The following is an 18840-nucleotide window of genomic DNA, read 5'->3' as shown; positions in this document are numbered from 1 at the left end:
ACCATAAGAGACTCTTAAATACAAAGAAGAAACTGAAAGTTGCTGGAAGGTAGGTGGGTGGGAAGATGGGCTAAATAAATGTTGGCATGATGAGTATTAAGAAGGGCACTTACTGGGATGAACACTCGGTGTTATATGTAAGTGAAGAATCACTAATTCTACTTCTGAAACCAATACTACACTACACTATAACTAACTTGAATTTAAATTTAAAAAGAAGATGATATAATTATAAACATATGCACTCAAAACCAGAGTTTCTAATATAAAGAAAAGATTGATATATATCAAGGTAAAAATAGGCAGCAAAACATACATAGTAAAAGACTACATGAGTCCACTTTCAATAACTGGTAGATCATGCACACAGGAAATCTATTATGGAAAAACAGATTTGCACAACAGTATAGATCAAATGGTTTTATCATACATACACAGAATATTCCACCCAATAGCAGAATACATATTCTTATCAAGCATGCACAAAACATTCTCCACGTTGGAGAATATACTAGGTCACAGAGCAAGAATAAACAAATTTTAAAGATTGAAACTATCCCAACAATCTGAGTACAATAAAATGAAAATCAATATCAGTAACTTAAGGGAATGGGGAAATTCACAAATACGTGAAAATCAACCAACAGCTGTTGAACAACCAGTAGGTCAAACAAAATAACAAAAGGTAGTAAAAATGTATCTCGAAACAAACCAAAAAAAAAAAAAAAAAAACACAGCATACCAAAATGTATGCGATGAAATAAAGGCAATAGTTAGAAAAAATTTATAAACCCATTTTTAAAAAGTTCTAAAATAAACAACCTAATGACATCTCAAGAGACTTCAAAAAAAGAAAAAAATTGATTAAAATAAGAAGGAAAAAATAATGATGAAAGCACAAATAAATCAAATATAGGATCAACATTTTAAAAGTAAAAACTATCAAGCAAATTAAGAGTTGTGCTTTTCTTGAAAATATGAAATATATCCAACTTTTTTCTGGGCTAACTAAAAGAGAGAACTGAAATAGAAACAATCAGAAATTTAAAAGGATTTTAACCTGACTCAGCATTATACTTGATTCCACAGAAATAAAAAACTCTCAAATGATTAATTATGAAAAATAATATGCCAATAATTTAAACCGTGTAGATCAAAGGAAGAATTTCTGTAAACATACAACATGCAAAGACTAAATTGAAAAGAAATTGAAAGCCTGATCATTAGGATAGCATCAATAAACAAAAACCTTCCAATCAACAAAGCCCAGAGCCATATGTTTTCAAGGTGGATTCTATTAAACATTTAAATGTTAATTACTATCAATAATTTTTCAACTCTTCTAAAATTATAAAGAAAGATGAAACAATTCTGAATTCATTTTAGAGTATGAGAGGAAGATAGTGGCAGACTAGGTAGACCCTAGGCTCGCCTTGTCTTATGAACACTAATTATCAAATCATCATAAATACCACAGAAATCAATCTGAAGGCTGACAGAACAAACTCCACAACTAAAGGGAAAGAAGAGGCCACATCAAAGAAGGTAGTAAAGAAAGAGATATGGTTTATGGGAGATAGAGACTGTGGGTTTTATGGAGGGGATGGAGCCATGGTCATGTACATAGATGGACAAGAGAGAGAGGAACATACAGTGGAATGCACAAGGAGAACACTGCCCCAAAGCAATTGGCTTGGAAAACAAGTGGCTGAATTTCCTGAGGTTTTAAAACCAGTGGGGCTTAAATCCTGGAGTTTAAAATGCCAGTGGGCTTGGCTGGGCTGGGGATGGAGGGCACTGCCCTGCTCCTGGAGAGAAGGCAGAGAAAAAACCAGGGGGCAGACAGCATGCAAACAGTGATCTGAAGAGCGCCTGGAGCACACAGTGGGGAGAATATTGGCTCTTCTCAGAGCACATGCCTGAGAAGCAGTGTTCACAGAGACACCTCTCCAGGGACAAAAGAGCTGGTTAGTGCCATTTCCCTCCATGGTCCCTCAGCATAATCACAGAGTCACCTGCAGGAAGCAGTGCAGTGCCAATTGGCTGTGAAACTTGCTTACACCAAGCCCCACCTCCTGAGATCTGGTGGAACTGCCTTTCTCAGTCACTCTTGGCTACATCCCTATGTGGTGGGCCCCTTCCCCAGAAGAACAGTACAAACCCCTGCCCAAACCATGTCTCCTGACCAGAGATTTCCATAGGGACTTTGTTCTAGTGAAAGTAGTATCACATCTTATTTCACAAGCAGACCAGTGCACACTGAGTTAAACACTCGCCAGGGTTTAACATTCAGGCCAGGGACAAACACTGCCCACAGTAGGCAAGGAGAGCCTCTGCAGATGACTGGCCTGAAGGATAGAGTAGCCAGAATACAACAGAAGGACACACAGCACACACTGGAGACACTTCCTGAAGCACCCAGTCCTGGGCTCTACATGACCTCTTCTTCATAATGCCATGTCCTTCACGAACTGGAGACATAACAGGATTTTTAAACACTCAGAGTAAGGCAGAAACTTAGATAAAATGTGGAGATGGAGGTATTTACCCCAAATGAGATAAGATAAGACCATGGCAAGAGATCTAGGCAAAAGAGGTATAAGTAACATGCCCAGTGGATAATTTAATGCAACCATCATAAGGATACTCACTGGGTTAGAGAAAAGAATAGAAGAAATCAATGACATCCTTACACAGAGAATAAAGAGTTAAATAATTAATATGAGATGAAGAGTGCAATAAGTGAGATTACAAACATGCTTGATGTAATGAAGAGTAGACTGGAAGAAGCAGAAGAATGAATTAATGACCCAGAAGACAAAGTAATAGAAAGCAATGAAGCTGAACAAAAGAAAGAAATAATTACGCAACCAAATAATAGACTTTGGGAACTCCGGAAACCATCAAACATAATAACATTCATATTACAGGAGTCCTAGAAGAAGAGAGTGAAATAAAGGCAGAAAATTTATTTGAAGAAATAATAGCTGAATACTTCCCTACCTGGGGAAGGAAACAGGCACCCAGATCCAGGAGGCACAGAGATATCCCATCAAAATCAACAAAAGCAGGCCAAAACCAAAACAGACTACAATTAAATTTGCAAAATACTGTGATAAAGGAAAAATCTTAAAATCAACAAGACAAAAGATGTCTTTAACTTACAAGGGAAAACCAATAAGGCTAGCTGGAGGTCCTTCAACAGAAACTGGCAAGACAGAGGGAGTGGCATGATATATTTTAATGCGCTGAATGGGAAAATCTGTTGCCAAGAAAATTCTATACAGCAAGGCTATCATTCAAGTAGGAGAGACAAACAAAACAAAACAAAACAAAAACAAACAACACACACACACACACACACACACACACACACACACACACACAAAACCCTAAAGGAATTCATGATCACTAAACCAACACTACAAGAAATATTACAGGGGACTCTTTGAGTGCCAAGGAGAGACCAAAGTTGACAAAGATAATAAAGGATCAGAGAAAATTTCCAGAAACAGTAATAAAATGACAATAAATACATACTGATTAAGAATTACTCGGGCTCTGTGCTGACCACTCAGAGCCTGGAGCCTGTTTCAGATTCTGTGTCTCCCTCTCTGCCCCTCCCCTGTTCATGCTCTGTCTCTCTCTGTCTCAAAAATAAATAAACGTTTAAAAAAAAAAAGAATTACTTTGAATGTAAATGGACTAAATGCTCCAGTTAAGATACATAGGGTGTCAGAATGAATAAAAGGCAAGACTCATTGATATGCTGCCTACAAGAGACTCATCCTAGACCTACAGACACCTTCAGTTTGAAATTGGGGGGGGTGGATTTTATCAAGAAAGGATGCTGTATTTTGTCAAATGCATTTTCCGTATCTATTGAAAGGATCACATGGCTCTTATCCTTTCTTTTATTAATATTGATGTACACATTAATTTGCAAATATTGAACCAGCCCTGCACCCAGGTATAAATCCCACTTGTTCATGGTAATAATTCTTTTGATGTAGTGTTGAATTGGTTTGCTAGAATCTTGAAATTTTTTGCATCCAGATTCATCAAAGATATTGACCTATAATTCTTTTTAGTGCAGTCTTTGGTTTTGGAATCAAGGTAATGCTGGTTTCATAGAATAACTTTGGAAGCTTTCCTTCCATTTCTATTTTCTGGAATACTTTGAGGAGAATAGGTATTTATTCTTCTTTAAATGTCTGGTAGAATTCCTGTGGGAAGCCATCTGGCCCAGGACTTTTATTTGTTGGGATATTTTTGATAAGTGATTCAATTTCTTTGCTGGTTATGGGCCTGTAAAAATTTTATATCTCTTCCTCTTTGAGGTTTGATAGTGTGTGGGTGTCTAGGAATTTGCCTGTTTCTTCCAGATTATCCAGTTTGTTGGCATATAATTTTTCATAGTATTCTCTTATAATTGTATTTGTGTTCTTGCTTGTGATCTCTCCTCTTTCGCTTATTTTTATCTATGTGGGTCCTCTCTTATCTTTTTGAGAAGTCTGGCTAGGGGGTTATAAATTTTGTTCATTCTTTCAAAAAACCAGCTTAGTTTCATTGATCAATTCTACTGTTTTTATGGATTTTATATTGTTTATTTCTAATCTTTATTATTTCCCTTCTGCTGGCTTTGGACTTTGCTGCTCCTTTTCTAGCTCCTTTACATGTAAGGTAGGGTTGTGTATTTGGGACCTTTCTTGCCTCTCCAGGTAGGCCTGTTTGGCAATGTATTTTCCTCTTAGGATGGCCTTCGTTGCAACCCGAAGGATTTGGACTGTCATATTTTCATTTTCATTTGCTTCCATATATTTTTAAATTTCTTGTTTAATTTCTTGGTTCACCCATTCATTCTTTAGTAGGATATTCTTTAACATCCATATATTTGAAGGCTTTCCAAATTTTTCCTTGTTGTTCATTCCAAGTTTCATAGCATTGAGATCAGAAAATATGCATGGTATGATCTTAATCTTTTTGTACCTGTTGAGGGCTGATTTGTGACCTGATATGTGGTCTATTCTGGAGAATGTTCCATGTGCACTCACCATATATGAAAAGCCTGCAGCTAATATCATCCTCAACAGGGAAAAAAATGAGAGCTTTTCCCTTAAGATTGGAAACATGGACAGGGATGTCCACTCTCACAAGTCCTAGCCACAGCAATCAGACAACAAAATGAAATAAAACACATCCAAAATGGCAAGAAAGCCAAAGTAATGTTGAAAAAGAAACCCAAAGAAGGAGGCATCACAATCGCAGACTATAGCCTCTACTACAAAGCTGTAATCATCAAGACAGTATGGTATTGGCACAAAAACAGACACACAGACCAATGGAATAGAACAGAGAATCCAGAAATGGACCTACAGATATATTGCCAAGTAATCTTCAACAAAACAGGAAAGAGTACCTAATGGGAAAAAGACAGTCTCTTTAGCAAATGATGCTGGGAGAACTGGACAGCAACATGCAGAAGAATGAAAGTGGACCACTTTTCTACACCATAAACAAAAATAAATTCAAAATGGATGAAAGACCTAAATGTGAGACAGGAAACCATCAAAATCCTAGAGGAGAAAGCACACAACAACCTCTTTGACCTCAGCCACAGCAATTTCTTGCTTAACATATTTCCAAAGGCAAGGGAATTAAAAGCAAAAATGAACTATTGGGACCTCATCAAGATAAAAAGCTTCTGCACAGCAAAGGAAACAATCAACAAAAAAGAGAGCCCAGACAAGCAACAGAAAGAAGACATTTGCAAATGACATATCAGATAAAGGGTTAGCATCCAAAATCTATAAAGAACTTACCAAACTCAACACCCCAAAACCAATAATCCAGTGAAAAAATGGGCAGAAGACATGAATAGACACTCTTTCAAAGATGTCCAGATGGCTAACAGAAACATGAAAAGGTGCTCAACATTGCTCATCATCAGGGAACTATAAATCAAAACCACACTGAAATACCACCTCACACTGGTCAGAATGGCTGAAATTAACAACTCAGGAAACAACAGATTTTGGCGAGGATGTGGACAAAGAGGAACCAGAACCTTCTTGCACTGTTGGTAGGAATGCAAACTGGTGCAGCCACCCTGGAAAACAGTGTGGACGTTCCTCAAAAAATTAAAAATAGAATTACCCTATGACCCAGCAATAGCACTACTAGGAATTTATCCAAAGTATATAGTAGTGCTTATTTGTAGGGGTACATGTACCCCAATGCTTATAGCAGTGCTATCACAATAAATTATGGACAGAGCCCAAATGTCCATCAACCTATCAACTGATGAATGGATAAAGAAGATGTGTGTACACACACACACACACACACACACACATACACACACACACACACACACACACACAGAGTGGAATACTACTCAGTGATGAAAAAGAATGAAATCTTGCCATTTGCAACAACGTGGATGGAATTGGAGCATATTACGCTAAGTGAAATAAGTTAAAAAATACATATATCTTATTTTCACTCATATGTGGAATTTGAAGAAGCTTAACAGAATATACCATAGGGGAAGTGAAGGAAAAGACAACACAAAGGATCTTCTGCTGGCTATGTGAAGACATGCAAGGAGCACGTGCAGATCCAAGGAGTGTCAGGAAATTGCAGCAGATTTTGTATCTAACTGTCCTCTGGGGGATCATGGGGCTCTGTATCTCATAATGCTATCACATTTGATAGCCTTGAGACCAGAACATCGCTGACATTTCAGCAATTACCCCATTCACCCTTCCAGACTTACAATACACTCTCTAGAAATAACTCCACAGGGATAATCCTTATAAGCATTTATAAGCTCACACTTAATAAACACTCAACTAAAGGTAGCACTGTTTTCACTTGGCAATCCACATAAAGTTATATATCCTATTGAGAGAAAATAAAGCTGGTTGAAACTGGGAAAAGCTAGCTCCCTACACAAATCACTACCACTACTCTATGCTAGTAATGGTTTCCATTTACAACGTACTTTTAAAGTAGAAGCTTCCTAGTTATTATGTTTGTGTAAAACAGTGCTTCACAAACTTTTAGATCCCTTTGAAAATCAGTGGTCTATATTATATATTAGTTCATATAATGCCTTCAACTTATCCTTATAAACTTAGTGAACACGTTTTCATACTCCTCTTTCTACATTTCTTCTTTTCCCTAAAGCTGTGGTTCCTCAAGTATAGTCCATAGACCAGCAGGATCAGTATCTGCTTCACCAGGGAACTTGTCAGAAATGCAGACTCCTGGGTCCCACCCCAGACCTACAGAACCTGAAAATCTGGGTACCGGGTGTGGGGCAGCAGTGTGTTTCAACAATTTCTCTTCCAAGTGATTCTAATGCCTGCTCAAGTTTGAAAACTATTGCTCTATCCTAATAACATCACTAACATAGCCTATAAAAACCATCATTTCATTGTATCAATAATCCCATAATATGCTTTCACTATTCACTTGTGTTTATTTCAGTTTCTAGGTGGTTCCATCTTGGACAAATATCTATCACAAAACATATTTTTGTCTTCAGTGACAAAGAAGACTAGTTGGTCATTACAATAGGGAGGATTAAGCTAAATCATAACTTAATTTTTCTAACCTTTCATTCTTTTATGCATCCTCTAAGTCCAAATTATAACTAGAATCTGAGCAAGGGTTGAACAAGAGCAAATAATAACTACATTTTTTTCACACTTACCTAATTTAATGTCTATATCTGTATCTATCTGTCCACTTTCTAACTACCTTCAAATATAACCCCATATATTGAGGATAATGAGAACATATCAACTCATGACTCATATTAGTCACAGAACAGACCCCCACTTCATTTACTCTTCTTCATTTTCCTAGATATTAAGAAAATAAAGAATCTAGAATATCTACTAAAAAACTCCCCTTCTGCAGAGGACTAATACAACCGTTGATAAAATTAGTTCCATGACCTTTTAAAGCTTGATAATTTTAACCTACATAATGTAGGCAACCTAAAAACCATGTTCTTCACTGCTTAGTGAAAACTATTTCTCTCAACTGAGGATAAGATTGGGAAGGGTGAGGTTCTGTTGGTCTAGAAGAGTTTTCTTCATGATATAGAGAGGAGAAATGAGATGAATACACTGTGTTATAGATTTACCAAATGTTTTTGTGTTCTTTTATTGTACCTACAGAAGCAGAAAAAGGGCTTTGAGTAATTCTAGTTAGTGTTATCAAGCTCCATTTCTCCTAGTTTACAATGCTTCATCTTTTCATTAGGCGATGAAATAAAACACATCTTCTTGAAAAATATTTTAATATTACTTGATCAGCATAATGTAATTATGGGATAATTAGATGGAATGGAATACATCCCATTAGATGTAATGGGATACGTAAATTTAATCATTCCTGGACCACAGAGAAAGAAGATTTATATCTCATAAATCTTATCTCTTTTCCCTCAACTTTTTATTCATTCCTTCTCCAGCTGCAACCTAGAAGAAGCTTTCAACACACCTCAGGCCTATATTACTGCCACAGCTTCTCCAGCTGCCACCAGTCAGCCCATATAGTCTAGGTTAATTTTCTTTCAAAATTCCTTTCACATAATTCCCCTCCTCAAAAACCTACAATGGTATCCTATTTCCTATCACATAATATCTAAACTCTTCTAACTTTAAGACTATAATCTGCCTCCATCCTTCCTATCCAACTTTATTCTATAATATTTCCCAAACAGCAGATCCCCTCCCCATAGGATAACTATGAAATTCATTTGCTCTTCCTTAGGGAAAAAGTTGAAAAGACAAGGAAAAGAAAACAGACACTGAAATCCCTAACAGCAAAAGTTTATTTACAGTTGAAGTTAAGGAATAATTTTAATGCATGCTGAGAAATTAGTAATATTCCAAATTATAGGTTACTATCCAATGAGGAATACAAGATGATGTTGGAAAAGGCTATGGCATACACAACTATTAGAACCAGGTTATCAGAACACACACTATTAGAATCTTGTTATCAGAACACTTACATATCACATACTTTTATGTCACATCAAGTCCATGAACAGCTCATTTTCTAACTTCTCACTGGCTATTTTAGTAAACAGCATTCAAGGTTAAACGTTGAGACTGATGTGGGGAAGAAATACACAAGTGGTAAGCATCACATTTCAGAGCCTACATATATGAATACAACATTAAGATTAATTAAGAAACAGTATTTCAAAATTTTTTGAAACAACATGTGGCAATGTTTAGCGCATGAGGAGACACTGTTTTGGTCCATCCACTCTTTCCAGCTTTTCAAAGTGTTTCCTGGCATTGCGGATGTTGATCAGAGTAGCTGCAGAAGCTGAGGGTAGGGAGGGTAGGGGTGGAGGAGATACCCAACATAATAAATACAAGCAGCCAATGGAATGTCTGACTAGTAAAAACAAATAAATAAACAAAAGAGAGCCAAATCTCTCAAAATAGGTCACAGAGAATATACAGGAATAGGAGGTCCCAAATTAACTATGATTTAATTTTTCTGGATAAGCAGATTTGTTTATATTTAAATATATTTCCAAAATAAAATTTCCAAATCTTTTTTTGGTTCATTTTTAGAATAAAACCCATTATGTTATGCTGTATTTTAATATTAACCTAAGTAGGAAAAGCCAGTGGATCAGAGATAATTTATTTAAACTTCTGGGAACATCCTGGAAACACTGCTAGAACCTTTATTTCAGTAGTTATGAACATGGCTATTATGGCATGGAAGTACCAAATACGTCCCTTTATGCCCAGGGTACAAATATGGGAATATAGTATTTAGGAATATACAGTGACATATAAAATGATTCAGCATTTAGTAATCCAGAGCTTAGACTGATTAGTCTTTTGAAAATTTATACTATATGAAGCATAAATCATACATATGGGTTCTCTTTTCTTTAAAACCCCTAGATTTAGTACCTTGATTTCTGAAATTTCATGAAGAAAAAACAAAACACCCAGGAGTCTAAATTATTTTTAAGCTTCAAAACATAAGTTTAGTAAACAAAAAACTATTTATTACTAGTACTAAAATAGCTTTTTTATTGTGGTAAATAATACATATAACGAGAAATTTACCATTCTAACCATTTAAAAATATACAGGTCAGTGGCATTAAGTATATTCCCACTGCTGTGCAACCATCCCCACTACAAGATGTTTGTTCATTATCTAATAAAGTACTACCTCTAGGGCAATTAGTTTAAAGAATGAAGCTTTAAATGTATGTCAGCTAAGTTTGAACTTACGAATGGATGGATCAGACATCACGACCATCACATAAGTGTTGGATGTAAAGATGTCAATGAAAGCAGCAAAGTTAGAGTTCCTGACTTCCATGCTCTGGAAAGAAGCAGCTAGCTTGCTATAAGAGAAATGAGAAAAAGTAGTAAAGAACATAAAATAATAGCAATATAAAAAATTCTTACTTTGTATATTAAACATTCAATAGCATTATACCTTGATTCACCACTTCATTAAGACAGTTAATCACTAACTTCTCTTTGTTTTCCAAGGAAACTCTACTGCTAAATTTACTATGTTTTGGAAAGTGACTTAGAAAGTGGATTAGGACTTGACATTGACTGTGAAATGGGCTTAGACCTAGATCCATGTTAAAATAACAGATTATAAAAGATTTCCCTAATATTTAAGAATTTTAGGTTGAAATTTTCCTATCATTGTGATTAATAACTATTTTTGAATGTTCATTATATTGAAATTAGAGAAATGATCCCATTTCTTTAAAAACAAACAAGGTAATTATATTTGCATGCCCTTTGCGATTTCTTCTTAAAAATGTTAGCATAAACATGCCAGTAAGTCTCACAGTGTGCTAAGACATAAAAAGAGTAAACTTATACTTGTTCTATTGTCTGGGCATCAAAGTTTTACCAGGATAAGGATTTTGATTATTACATATTTACTAAATTATAATGTTCAGCCATTCCTTCTTCCTATATTCACAATGCTAAGATTCAAACCATATTTAATCAAAAGTGAGACAACATGATTAGACATTTCCAGACTGTATTCTGTACCATTCCTGAATCAGTATGTCACTATTTTAATCACTATAGTATTATAGCAAAATTTTTATTTGGTAGGGTAAATTCTCCTTTCTTCTTTTTCAAAACTCCCTTGGATATTTTCTGTTTATTTCTTCCTAAATAGTATCGAATATCTCAAAAGATTTTTCTGCTTAGATATTTTTCACATGCTTCTTCTGTATCCGTTGAGTTTGCATTAAAGGACAATGACTTTCACCTGAACCAACTGTAGGCTCCCTTAGAATTTAGCTTTCTTTTCAATTAAAAGAACTACTCTGAACACAAGTGCAGTCTACTGTGGTTATCTGAACCTCTCAAAAGTGACAACTTTTTCCAGACATAAATAGATCACAAAAGATCTCTTACCTGCAGCTCAGCTTAAATTGCTTAATAATGTTGCTGATTTTCTCAAATCTGTGGGCATCACGCTGCTCTTTACACTGATAGTGAGAAATCACCTATGAAAAAAAGCAATACTCTTAAATATGCAAAGTAGTCATATCACCTTCTGCTACTTAATCCTCAAGTTAGACCTCTGTCAGTTTCTTGGTCACCCTGATTTTCAGGATAGAATTGGCACCCAACCTTACTGTCTCTTCTTCTCTCCCATATCCTGCCAATGTACTGCATAATTTCAACATCCCTATGGATAACCTATACAGTAGTGTTCATTTATAATTTTATTGGACATTAAAATATTATCTATTTTGGTTTCACTGCTGTTATTTCTCATTTATGTTAATTAAATGGTCATCTTATTTCAATATTTCACAGGATGATTTGATTTAAAAAGTACAAATTAGGGACACTTGGGTGGTCAATCGGTTAAGCATCTGACTTTGGCTCAGGTCATGATCTTGTGGTTCCTGAGTTTGAGCCCCATGTTGGGCTCTGTGCTGACAGCTCAGAGTCTGGAGCTTGCTTGGGATTCTGTGACTCCCTCTCTCTCATCCCCTCCCCCACTCATACTCTGTCTCTTAAAAAATAAATAAATGTTAAAAGTTTTTAAAAAAGTACAAATTTAAAAAAAATAAATATTTTTAGTGGTTCTTCAGATGTACCTAATGTACTGATTTTTTAAAAGATTTTTAATGTTTATTTATTTATTTATTTTAAAGTATATTCATTTTTCACACAGAGAGAGAGAGACAGAGCATGAGTAGAGAAAGGGCAGAGAGAGAGGGAGACACAGAATCTGAAGCAGGCTCTAGGCTCTGAGCTGTCAGCACAGAGCCAGACATGGCGCTCGAACCCACAAACTGTGAGATCATGACCTGAGCCAAAGTCAGACACCTAACTGACTGAACCACTCAGGCACCCCCCTAGTGTACTGATTCTAATGAAGGCTATACCTAAGTAGGTTTGGCATCACATTTAAAAATCTTAAGTATGCCTTGGGGTGCCTGGGTGGCTCAGTGGGTTAAGCGGCCGACTTTGGCTCAGGTCATAATCTCGCGGTCCATGAGTTCGAGCCCCGCGTCGGGCTCTGTGCTGACAGCTCAGAGCCTGGAGCCTGTTTCAGATTCTGTGTCTCCCTCTCTCTGACCCTCCCCTGTTCATGCTCTGTCTCTCCCTGTCTCAAAAATAAATAAAAAACGTTAAAAAAAATTAAAAAAAAATCTTAAGTATGCCATGAGGAGAGCCCCTGCATGTCCCTGCCCCTTTCCTATCAGTGCTCCCTACATGTTGTTAGCTGAGTGTCCCATGGGGCCTGAGGCATTTACTCTGAAACAATTAGAATGTTCAAAGCAGGCAGGAGTCACATAGATACAGAAGCCAGGAATAATGGAGTAAGACTGCAGTTCTATTCTGTTGGTTTCTGGAACTGAGGGCATAATTAAGAGGAATAGCCAGGGATATTCATATTGCAGCACTACAGGTGAAATTCTTGGACTGGTGCAAGATGGACAAGAGTAAAATTATTTGCCAAGAATGTTTTCATTACTCAAGAATCAATGTCGAATGTATTGGGTGGGATCCAGGGGAAGATGGCAGCATAGGAGGATACTGGGCTCACCTCGTCCTGCTGATCACATAGATTCCACCCACACCTGCCTAAATAACCCAGAAAACCAACAGAAGACTAGCAGAATGGACTCTCTGGAGCCAAGTGTAACCAAGAGGACTCATGGAAGAGGGGAGAAAGGGTGGAGAGGCGATGCGTGCTACACGGACTGGCAGGAGGGAGCCGGGGTGGTGGAAACGTAGCCCACCCAGCAAGGCAGAGCCCCTGAAGTCTGGCATACAAAAGCGGAGGGGCCGGACTCGATGAGTTCTGATAGCCATCGGGACTTAACATCTGGAATGTTAAAAGTCAAAAGCCTTGCTTGGAGAGCAGGAGGGCAAGAGGACACCAGGAGGGAGAGTTGTTAAGCCCGGGAAGACAGAGCTCAGCTTGGCAGGGGAACAAAGGCGCTGGCAAGAACCATCTCCCTCTCCCATCCCCCAGCTGTAAACCCAAAAGGAACCATTTTCCATCACTGAACTTGCTTGCACTGTGCCAACACCCACAGCTAAGCTTCTGTGGATCCATCCCTACGACAGGTATGCCTCCCTCCCAGTGCTGCAGGGCCCCTCCCACAGGGGACCACAGACAGCAAAGCAAGCTTAGCCTGCCCCTCATGCCCCTGTGCAGCTTGCAGATACACCCCAGCTAATACACCAGATCCCATCAAAGCAGCACCACAAGCCTGCAGTGTGCAAGTAGCCTGGACAGGGGCCACACCACTCCACAGTGAGTCCTTCCCCTGAGAAAGGAGAAGATAAAGGCACACACCAGTCTGACTGTGGCCCCAGCAGTGGGCTGGGGACAGACATCAAATCTGACTGTGGCCCCACCTACCAACACAAGTTACTCCAGATAGCACAGGGGAAGTGCCCTGCAGTTCAGTGCCACCCCAGGAAGTACCCAAAATGACTAAACGGAAGAACTCTCCTCAAAAGAAACTCTAGGAAGTAGAAACAGCTAATGAATTGATCAAAATTGACTTAAGCAATATAATGGAACAATAATTTAGAATAATCATCATAAAATTAATTGCTGGGCTTGAAAAAAGCATAGAGGACACCAAAGAATCTGTTGCTACAGAGATCAAGGGACTAAGAAATAGACATGAGGAGCTAAAAAATGCTATCAATGAGGTGCAAAATATAATGGAGGGGACCACAGCTCGTAATGAAGAGGCAGGGAGAGATTGGTGAATTAGAAGATAAAATTATGCATACATTCTTCTCCAGTGCACATGGAATGTTCTCCAGAATAGACCATATACTGGGACACAAATCAGCCCTAAGTAAGTACAAAAGGATCGAGATCATACCGTGCATATTTTCAGACCAAAATGCTATGAAACTTGAAATCAACCACAAGAAAAATTTGGAAAGGTAACAACTATTGGAGACTGAAGAACATCCTACTAAAGAATGAATGGGCTAACCAAGCAGCTAAAGAAGAAATTAAAAAGTATATGGAAGTCAATGAAAATGATAGCACCACAACCCAAAGCCTCTGGGATGCAGCAAAGGCGGTCATTAAGAGGAAAGAATACAGCAATCCAGGCCTTGCTAAAGAAGGAAAAAAGATCTCATATACACAACCTAACCTTACGCCTTAAGGAGGTGGAACAAGAAGAGCAAATAAAACCTAAAACCAGCAGAAGACAGGAAATAATAATAAAGATTAGAGCAAAAATTAATGCTATTGAAACCAAAAAAAGAGTAGAACAGATCAATGAAACCAGAAGCTGGTTCTTTGAAATAATTAACAAAATTGATAAACCAATAGCCAGTTTGATCAAGAAGAAAAAGTAAAGGACCCAAATAAATAAAATCAAGAATGAAATAGGAGAAATCACAACCAACACAACAGAAATAAAAACAATAAGAGGTAGGAGGGGGAAGATGGCGGCACAGGAGGACGCTGGGCTCACCGCGCGTCCTGCTGATCACTTAGATTCCACCTGCACCTGCCTAAATAACCCAGAAAACCGCCAGAGGATTAGCAGAACGGAGTCTCCGGAGCCAAGCCCAGACGAGAGGCCCACGGAAGAGGGTAGGAAGGGCAGCGAGGCGGTGCGCGCTCCACGGACTGGCGGGAGGGAGCCGGGGCAGAAGGGCAGCCTGCCGGCCAAGCAGGGCCACCGAGTCTGGCTGGCAAAAGCGGAGGGGCCAGACGGAGTGTGTTCCGACAGCAAGCGTGACTTAGCGTCTGGGAGGTCATAAGTTAACAGCTCTGCTCGGAAAGCAGGAAGGCTGGAGGACAAAGGGAGGGAGAGCTGCTGAGCGCCCGGATGACAGAGCTCAGTTTGGTGGGGAACAAAGGCGCTCGCCAGCACCATCTCCCTCGCCCATCCCCCAGCCAAAATCCCAAAGGGAACCAGTTCCTGCCAGGGAACTCGCTCGCTCCACGCAAACACCCAACTCTGTGCTTCTGCGGAGCCAAACCTCCGGCAGAGGATCTGACTCCCTCCCGCGGCCACAGGGCCCCTCGTGAAGTGGATCACTTAAGGAGAAGCGAGCTAAGTCTGCCCCTCCTGCTCCCGTGCACCTTGCCTACCCACCCCAGCTAATACGCCAGATCCCCAGCACCACAAGCCTGGCAGTGTGCAAGTAGCCCAGATGGGACACGCCACCCCACAGTGAATCCCGCCCCTAGGAGAGGGGAAGAGAAGGCACACACCAGTCTGACTGTGGCCCCAGCGGTGGGCTGGGGGCAGACATCAGGACTGACTGCGGCCCCGCCCACCAACTCCAGTTATATACCACAGCACAGGGGAAGTGCCCTGCAGGTCCTCACCACTCCAGGGACTATCCAAAATGACCAAAAGGAAGAATTCCCCCCAGAAGAATCTCCAGGAAATAACAACAGCTAATGAACTGATCAAAAAGGATTTAAATAATATAACAGAAAGTGAATTTAGAATAATAGTCATAAAATTAATCGCTGGGCTTGAAAACAGTATAGAGGACAGCAGAGAATCTCTTGGTACAGAGATCAAGGGACTAAGGAACAGTCACAAGGAGCTGAAAAACGCTTTAAACGAAATGCAAAACAAAATGGAAACCACGACGGTTCGGCTTGAAGAGGCAGAGGAGAGAATAGGTGAACTAGAAGATAAAGTTATGGAAAAAGAGGAAGCTGAGAAAAAGAGAGATAAAAAAATCCAGGAGTATGAGGGGAAAATTAGAGAACTAAGTGATACACTAAAAAGAAATAATATACGCATAATTGGTATCCCAGAGGAGGAAGAGAGAGGGAAAGGTGCTGAAGGGGTACTTGAAGAAATAACAGCTGAGAACTTCCCTGAACTGGGGAAGGAAAAAGGCATTGAAATCCAAGAGGCACAGAGAACTCCCTTCAGATGTAACTTGAATCGATCTTCTGCACGACATATCATAGTCAAACTGGCAAAATACAAGGATAAAGAGAAAATTCTGAAAGCAGCAAGGGATAAACGTGCCCTCACATATAAAGGGAGACCTATAAGACTCGTGACTGATCTCTCTTTTGAAACTTGGCAGGCCAGGAAGGACTGGCACGATATCTTCAGTGTGCTAAACAGAAAAAATATGCAGCCGAGAATCCTTTATCCAGCAAGTCTGTCATTTAGAATAGAAGGAGAGATAAAGGTCTTCCCAAACAAACAAAAACTGAAGGAATTTGTCACCACTAAACCAGCCCTACAAGAGATCCTAAGGGGGATCCTGTGAGACAAAGTACCAGAGACATCACTACAAGCATAAAACATACAGACATCACAATGACTCTAAACCTGTATCTTTCTATAATAACACTGAATGTAAATGGATTAAATGTGCCAACCAAAAGACATAGGGTATCCGAATGGATAAAAAAACAAGACCCATCTATTTGCTGTCTACAAGAGACTCATTTTAGACCTGAGGACACCTTTAGATTGAGAGTGAGGGGATGGAGAACTATTTATCATGCTACTGGAAACCAAAAGAAAGCTGGAGTAGCCATACTTCTATCAGACAAACTAGACTTTAAATTAAAGGCTGTAACAAGAGATGAAGAAGGGCATTATATGATAATTACAATGTCTATCCATCAGGAAGAGATAACAATTATAAATGTCTATGTGCCGAATACCAGAGCCCCCATATATATAAAACAATTACTCATAAACCTAAGCAACCTTACTGATAAGAATGTGGTAATTGCAGGGGACTTTAACACTCCACTTACAGAAATGGATAGATCATCTAGACACATGGTCAATAAAGAAACAAGGGCCCTCAATGATACATTGGATCAGATGGACTTGACAGATCTATTTAGAACTCTGCATCCCAAAGCAACACAATATACTTTCTTCTCGAGTGCACATGGAACATTCTCCAAGATAGATCATATACTGGGTCACAAAACAGCCCTTCATAAGTATACAAGAATTGAAATCATACCATGCATACTTTCAGACCACAATGCTGTGAAGCTTGAAATCAACCACAGGAAAAAGTCTGGAAAACCTCCAAAAGCATGGAGGTTAAAGAACACCCTACTAAAGAATGAGTGGGTCAACCAGGCAATTAGAGAAGAAATTAAAAAATATATGGAAACAAACGAAAATGAAAATACAACAATCCAAATGCTTTGGGACGCAGTGAAGGCAGTCCTGAGAGGAAAATACATTGCAATCCAGGCCTATCTCAAGAAACAAGAAAAATCCCAAATACAAAATCTAACAGCACACCTAAAGGAAATAGAAGCAGAACAGCAAAAACAGCCTAAACCGAGAAGAAGAAGAGAAATAATAAAGATCAGAGCAGAAATAAACAATATAGAATCTAAAAAAACTGTAGAGCAGATCAACGAAAGCAAGAGTTGGTTTTTTGAAAAAATAAACAAAATTGACAAACCTCTAGCCAGGCTTCTCAAAAAGAAAAGGGAGATGACCCAAATCGATAAAATCATGAATGAAAATGGAATTATTACAACCAATCCCTCAGAGATACAAACAATTATCAGGGAATACTATGAAAAATTATATGCCAACAAATTGGACAACCTGGAAGAAATGGACAAATTCCTAAACACCCACACTCTTCCAAAACTCAATCAGGAGGAAATAGAAAGCTTGAACAGACCCATGACCAGCGAAGAAATTGAATTGGTTATCAAAAATCTCCCAACAAATAAGAGTCCAGGACCAGATGGCTTCCCAGGGGAGTCCTACCAGACGTTTAAAGCAGAGATAATACCTATCCTTCTCAACCTATTCCAAGAAATAGAAAGGGAAGGAAAACTTCCAGACTCATTCTATGAAGCCAGTATTACTTGGATTCCTAAACCAGACAGAGACCCAGTAAAAAAAGAGAACTACAGGCCAATATCCCTGATGAATATGGATGCAAAAATTCTCAATAAGATACTACCAAATCGAATTCAACGGCATATAAAAAGAATTATTCACCATGATCAAGTGGGATTCATTCCTGGGATGCAGGGCTGGTTCAACATTTGCAAATCAATCAACGTGATATATCACATTAACAAAAAAAAAAGAGAAGAACCATATGATCCTGTCAATCGATGCAGAAAAGGCCTTTGACAAAATCCAGCACACTTTCTTAATAAAAACCCTTGAGAAAGTCGGGATAGAAGGAACATACTTACACATCATAAAAGCCATTTATGAAAAGCCCACAGCTAACATCATCCTCAACGGGGAAAAACTGAGAGCTTTTTCCCTGAGATCAGGAACACGACAGGGATGCCCACTCTC

General features: G+C 38.7%; 1 protein-coding gene across 6 annotated transcripts in view; it reads right to left on the bottom strand.

Annotated features, from left to right (window-relative positions):
- Positions 1 to 8867: 8867 nt before the first annotated feature.
- The window catches only part of RRAGB (Ras related GTP binding B), a 51074-nt gene continuing 41101 nt past the window's right edge, over positions 8868 to 18840 (bottom strand). For 5 of the 6 annotated variants that reach the window (XM_007090059.3, XM_042974701.1, XM_042974703.1 and 2 more), the window contains 3 exons: positions 11459 to 11550; positions 10292 to 10407; positions 8868 to 9357 (listed from right to left, as the gene is read on the bottom strand). In XM_007090059.3, the coding sequence (XP_007090121.2) occupies positions 9260 to 9357; positions 10292 to 10407; positions 11459 to 11550 (306 nt within the window). In that variant the 3' untranslated portion in view covers positions 8868 to 9259. The remainder of the gene's footprint in view (positions 9358 to 10291; positions 10408 to 11458; positions 11551 to 18840) is intronic. The other variant, XM_042974702.1, reaches the window with a different exon arrangement.

The sequence above is a fragment of the Panthera tigris genome, chromosome X, assembly GCF_018350195.1.
Source record: "Panthera tigris isolate Pti1 chromosome X, P.tigris_Pti1_mat1.1, whole genome shotgun sequence".
Classification (NCBI taxonomy): Eukaryota; Metazoa; Chordata; class Mammalia; order Carnivora; family Felidae; genus Panthera; species Panthera tigris.
The sequence above is the reverse complement of the archived record's forward strand: the minus strand, read 5'-3'. Positions and strand labels throughout refer to the sequence as shown.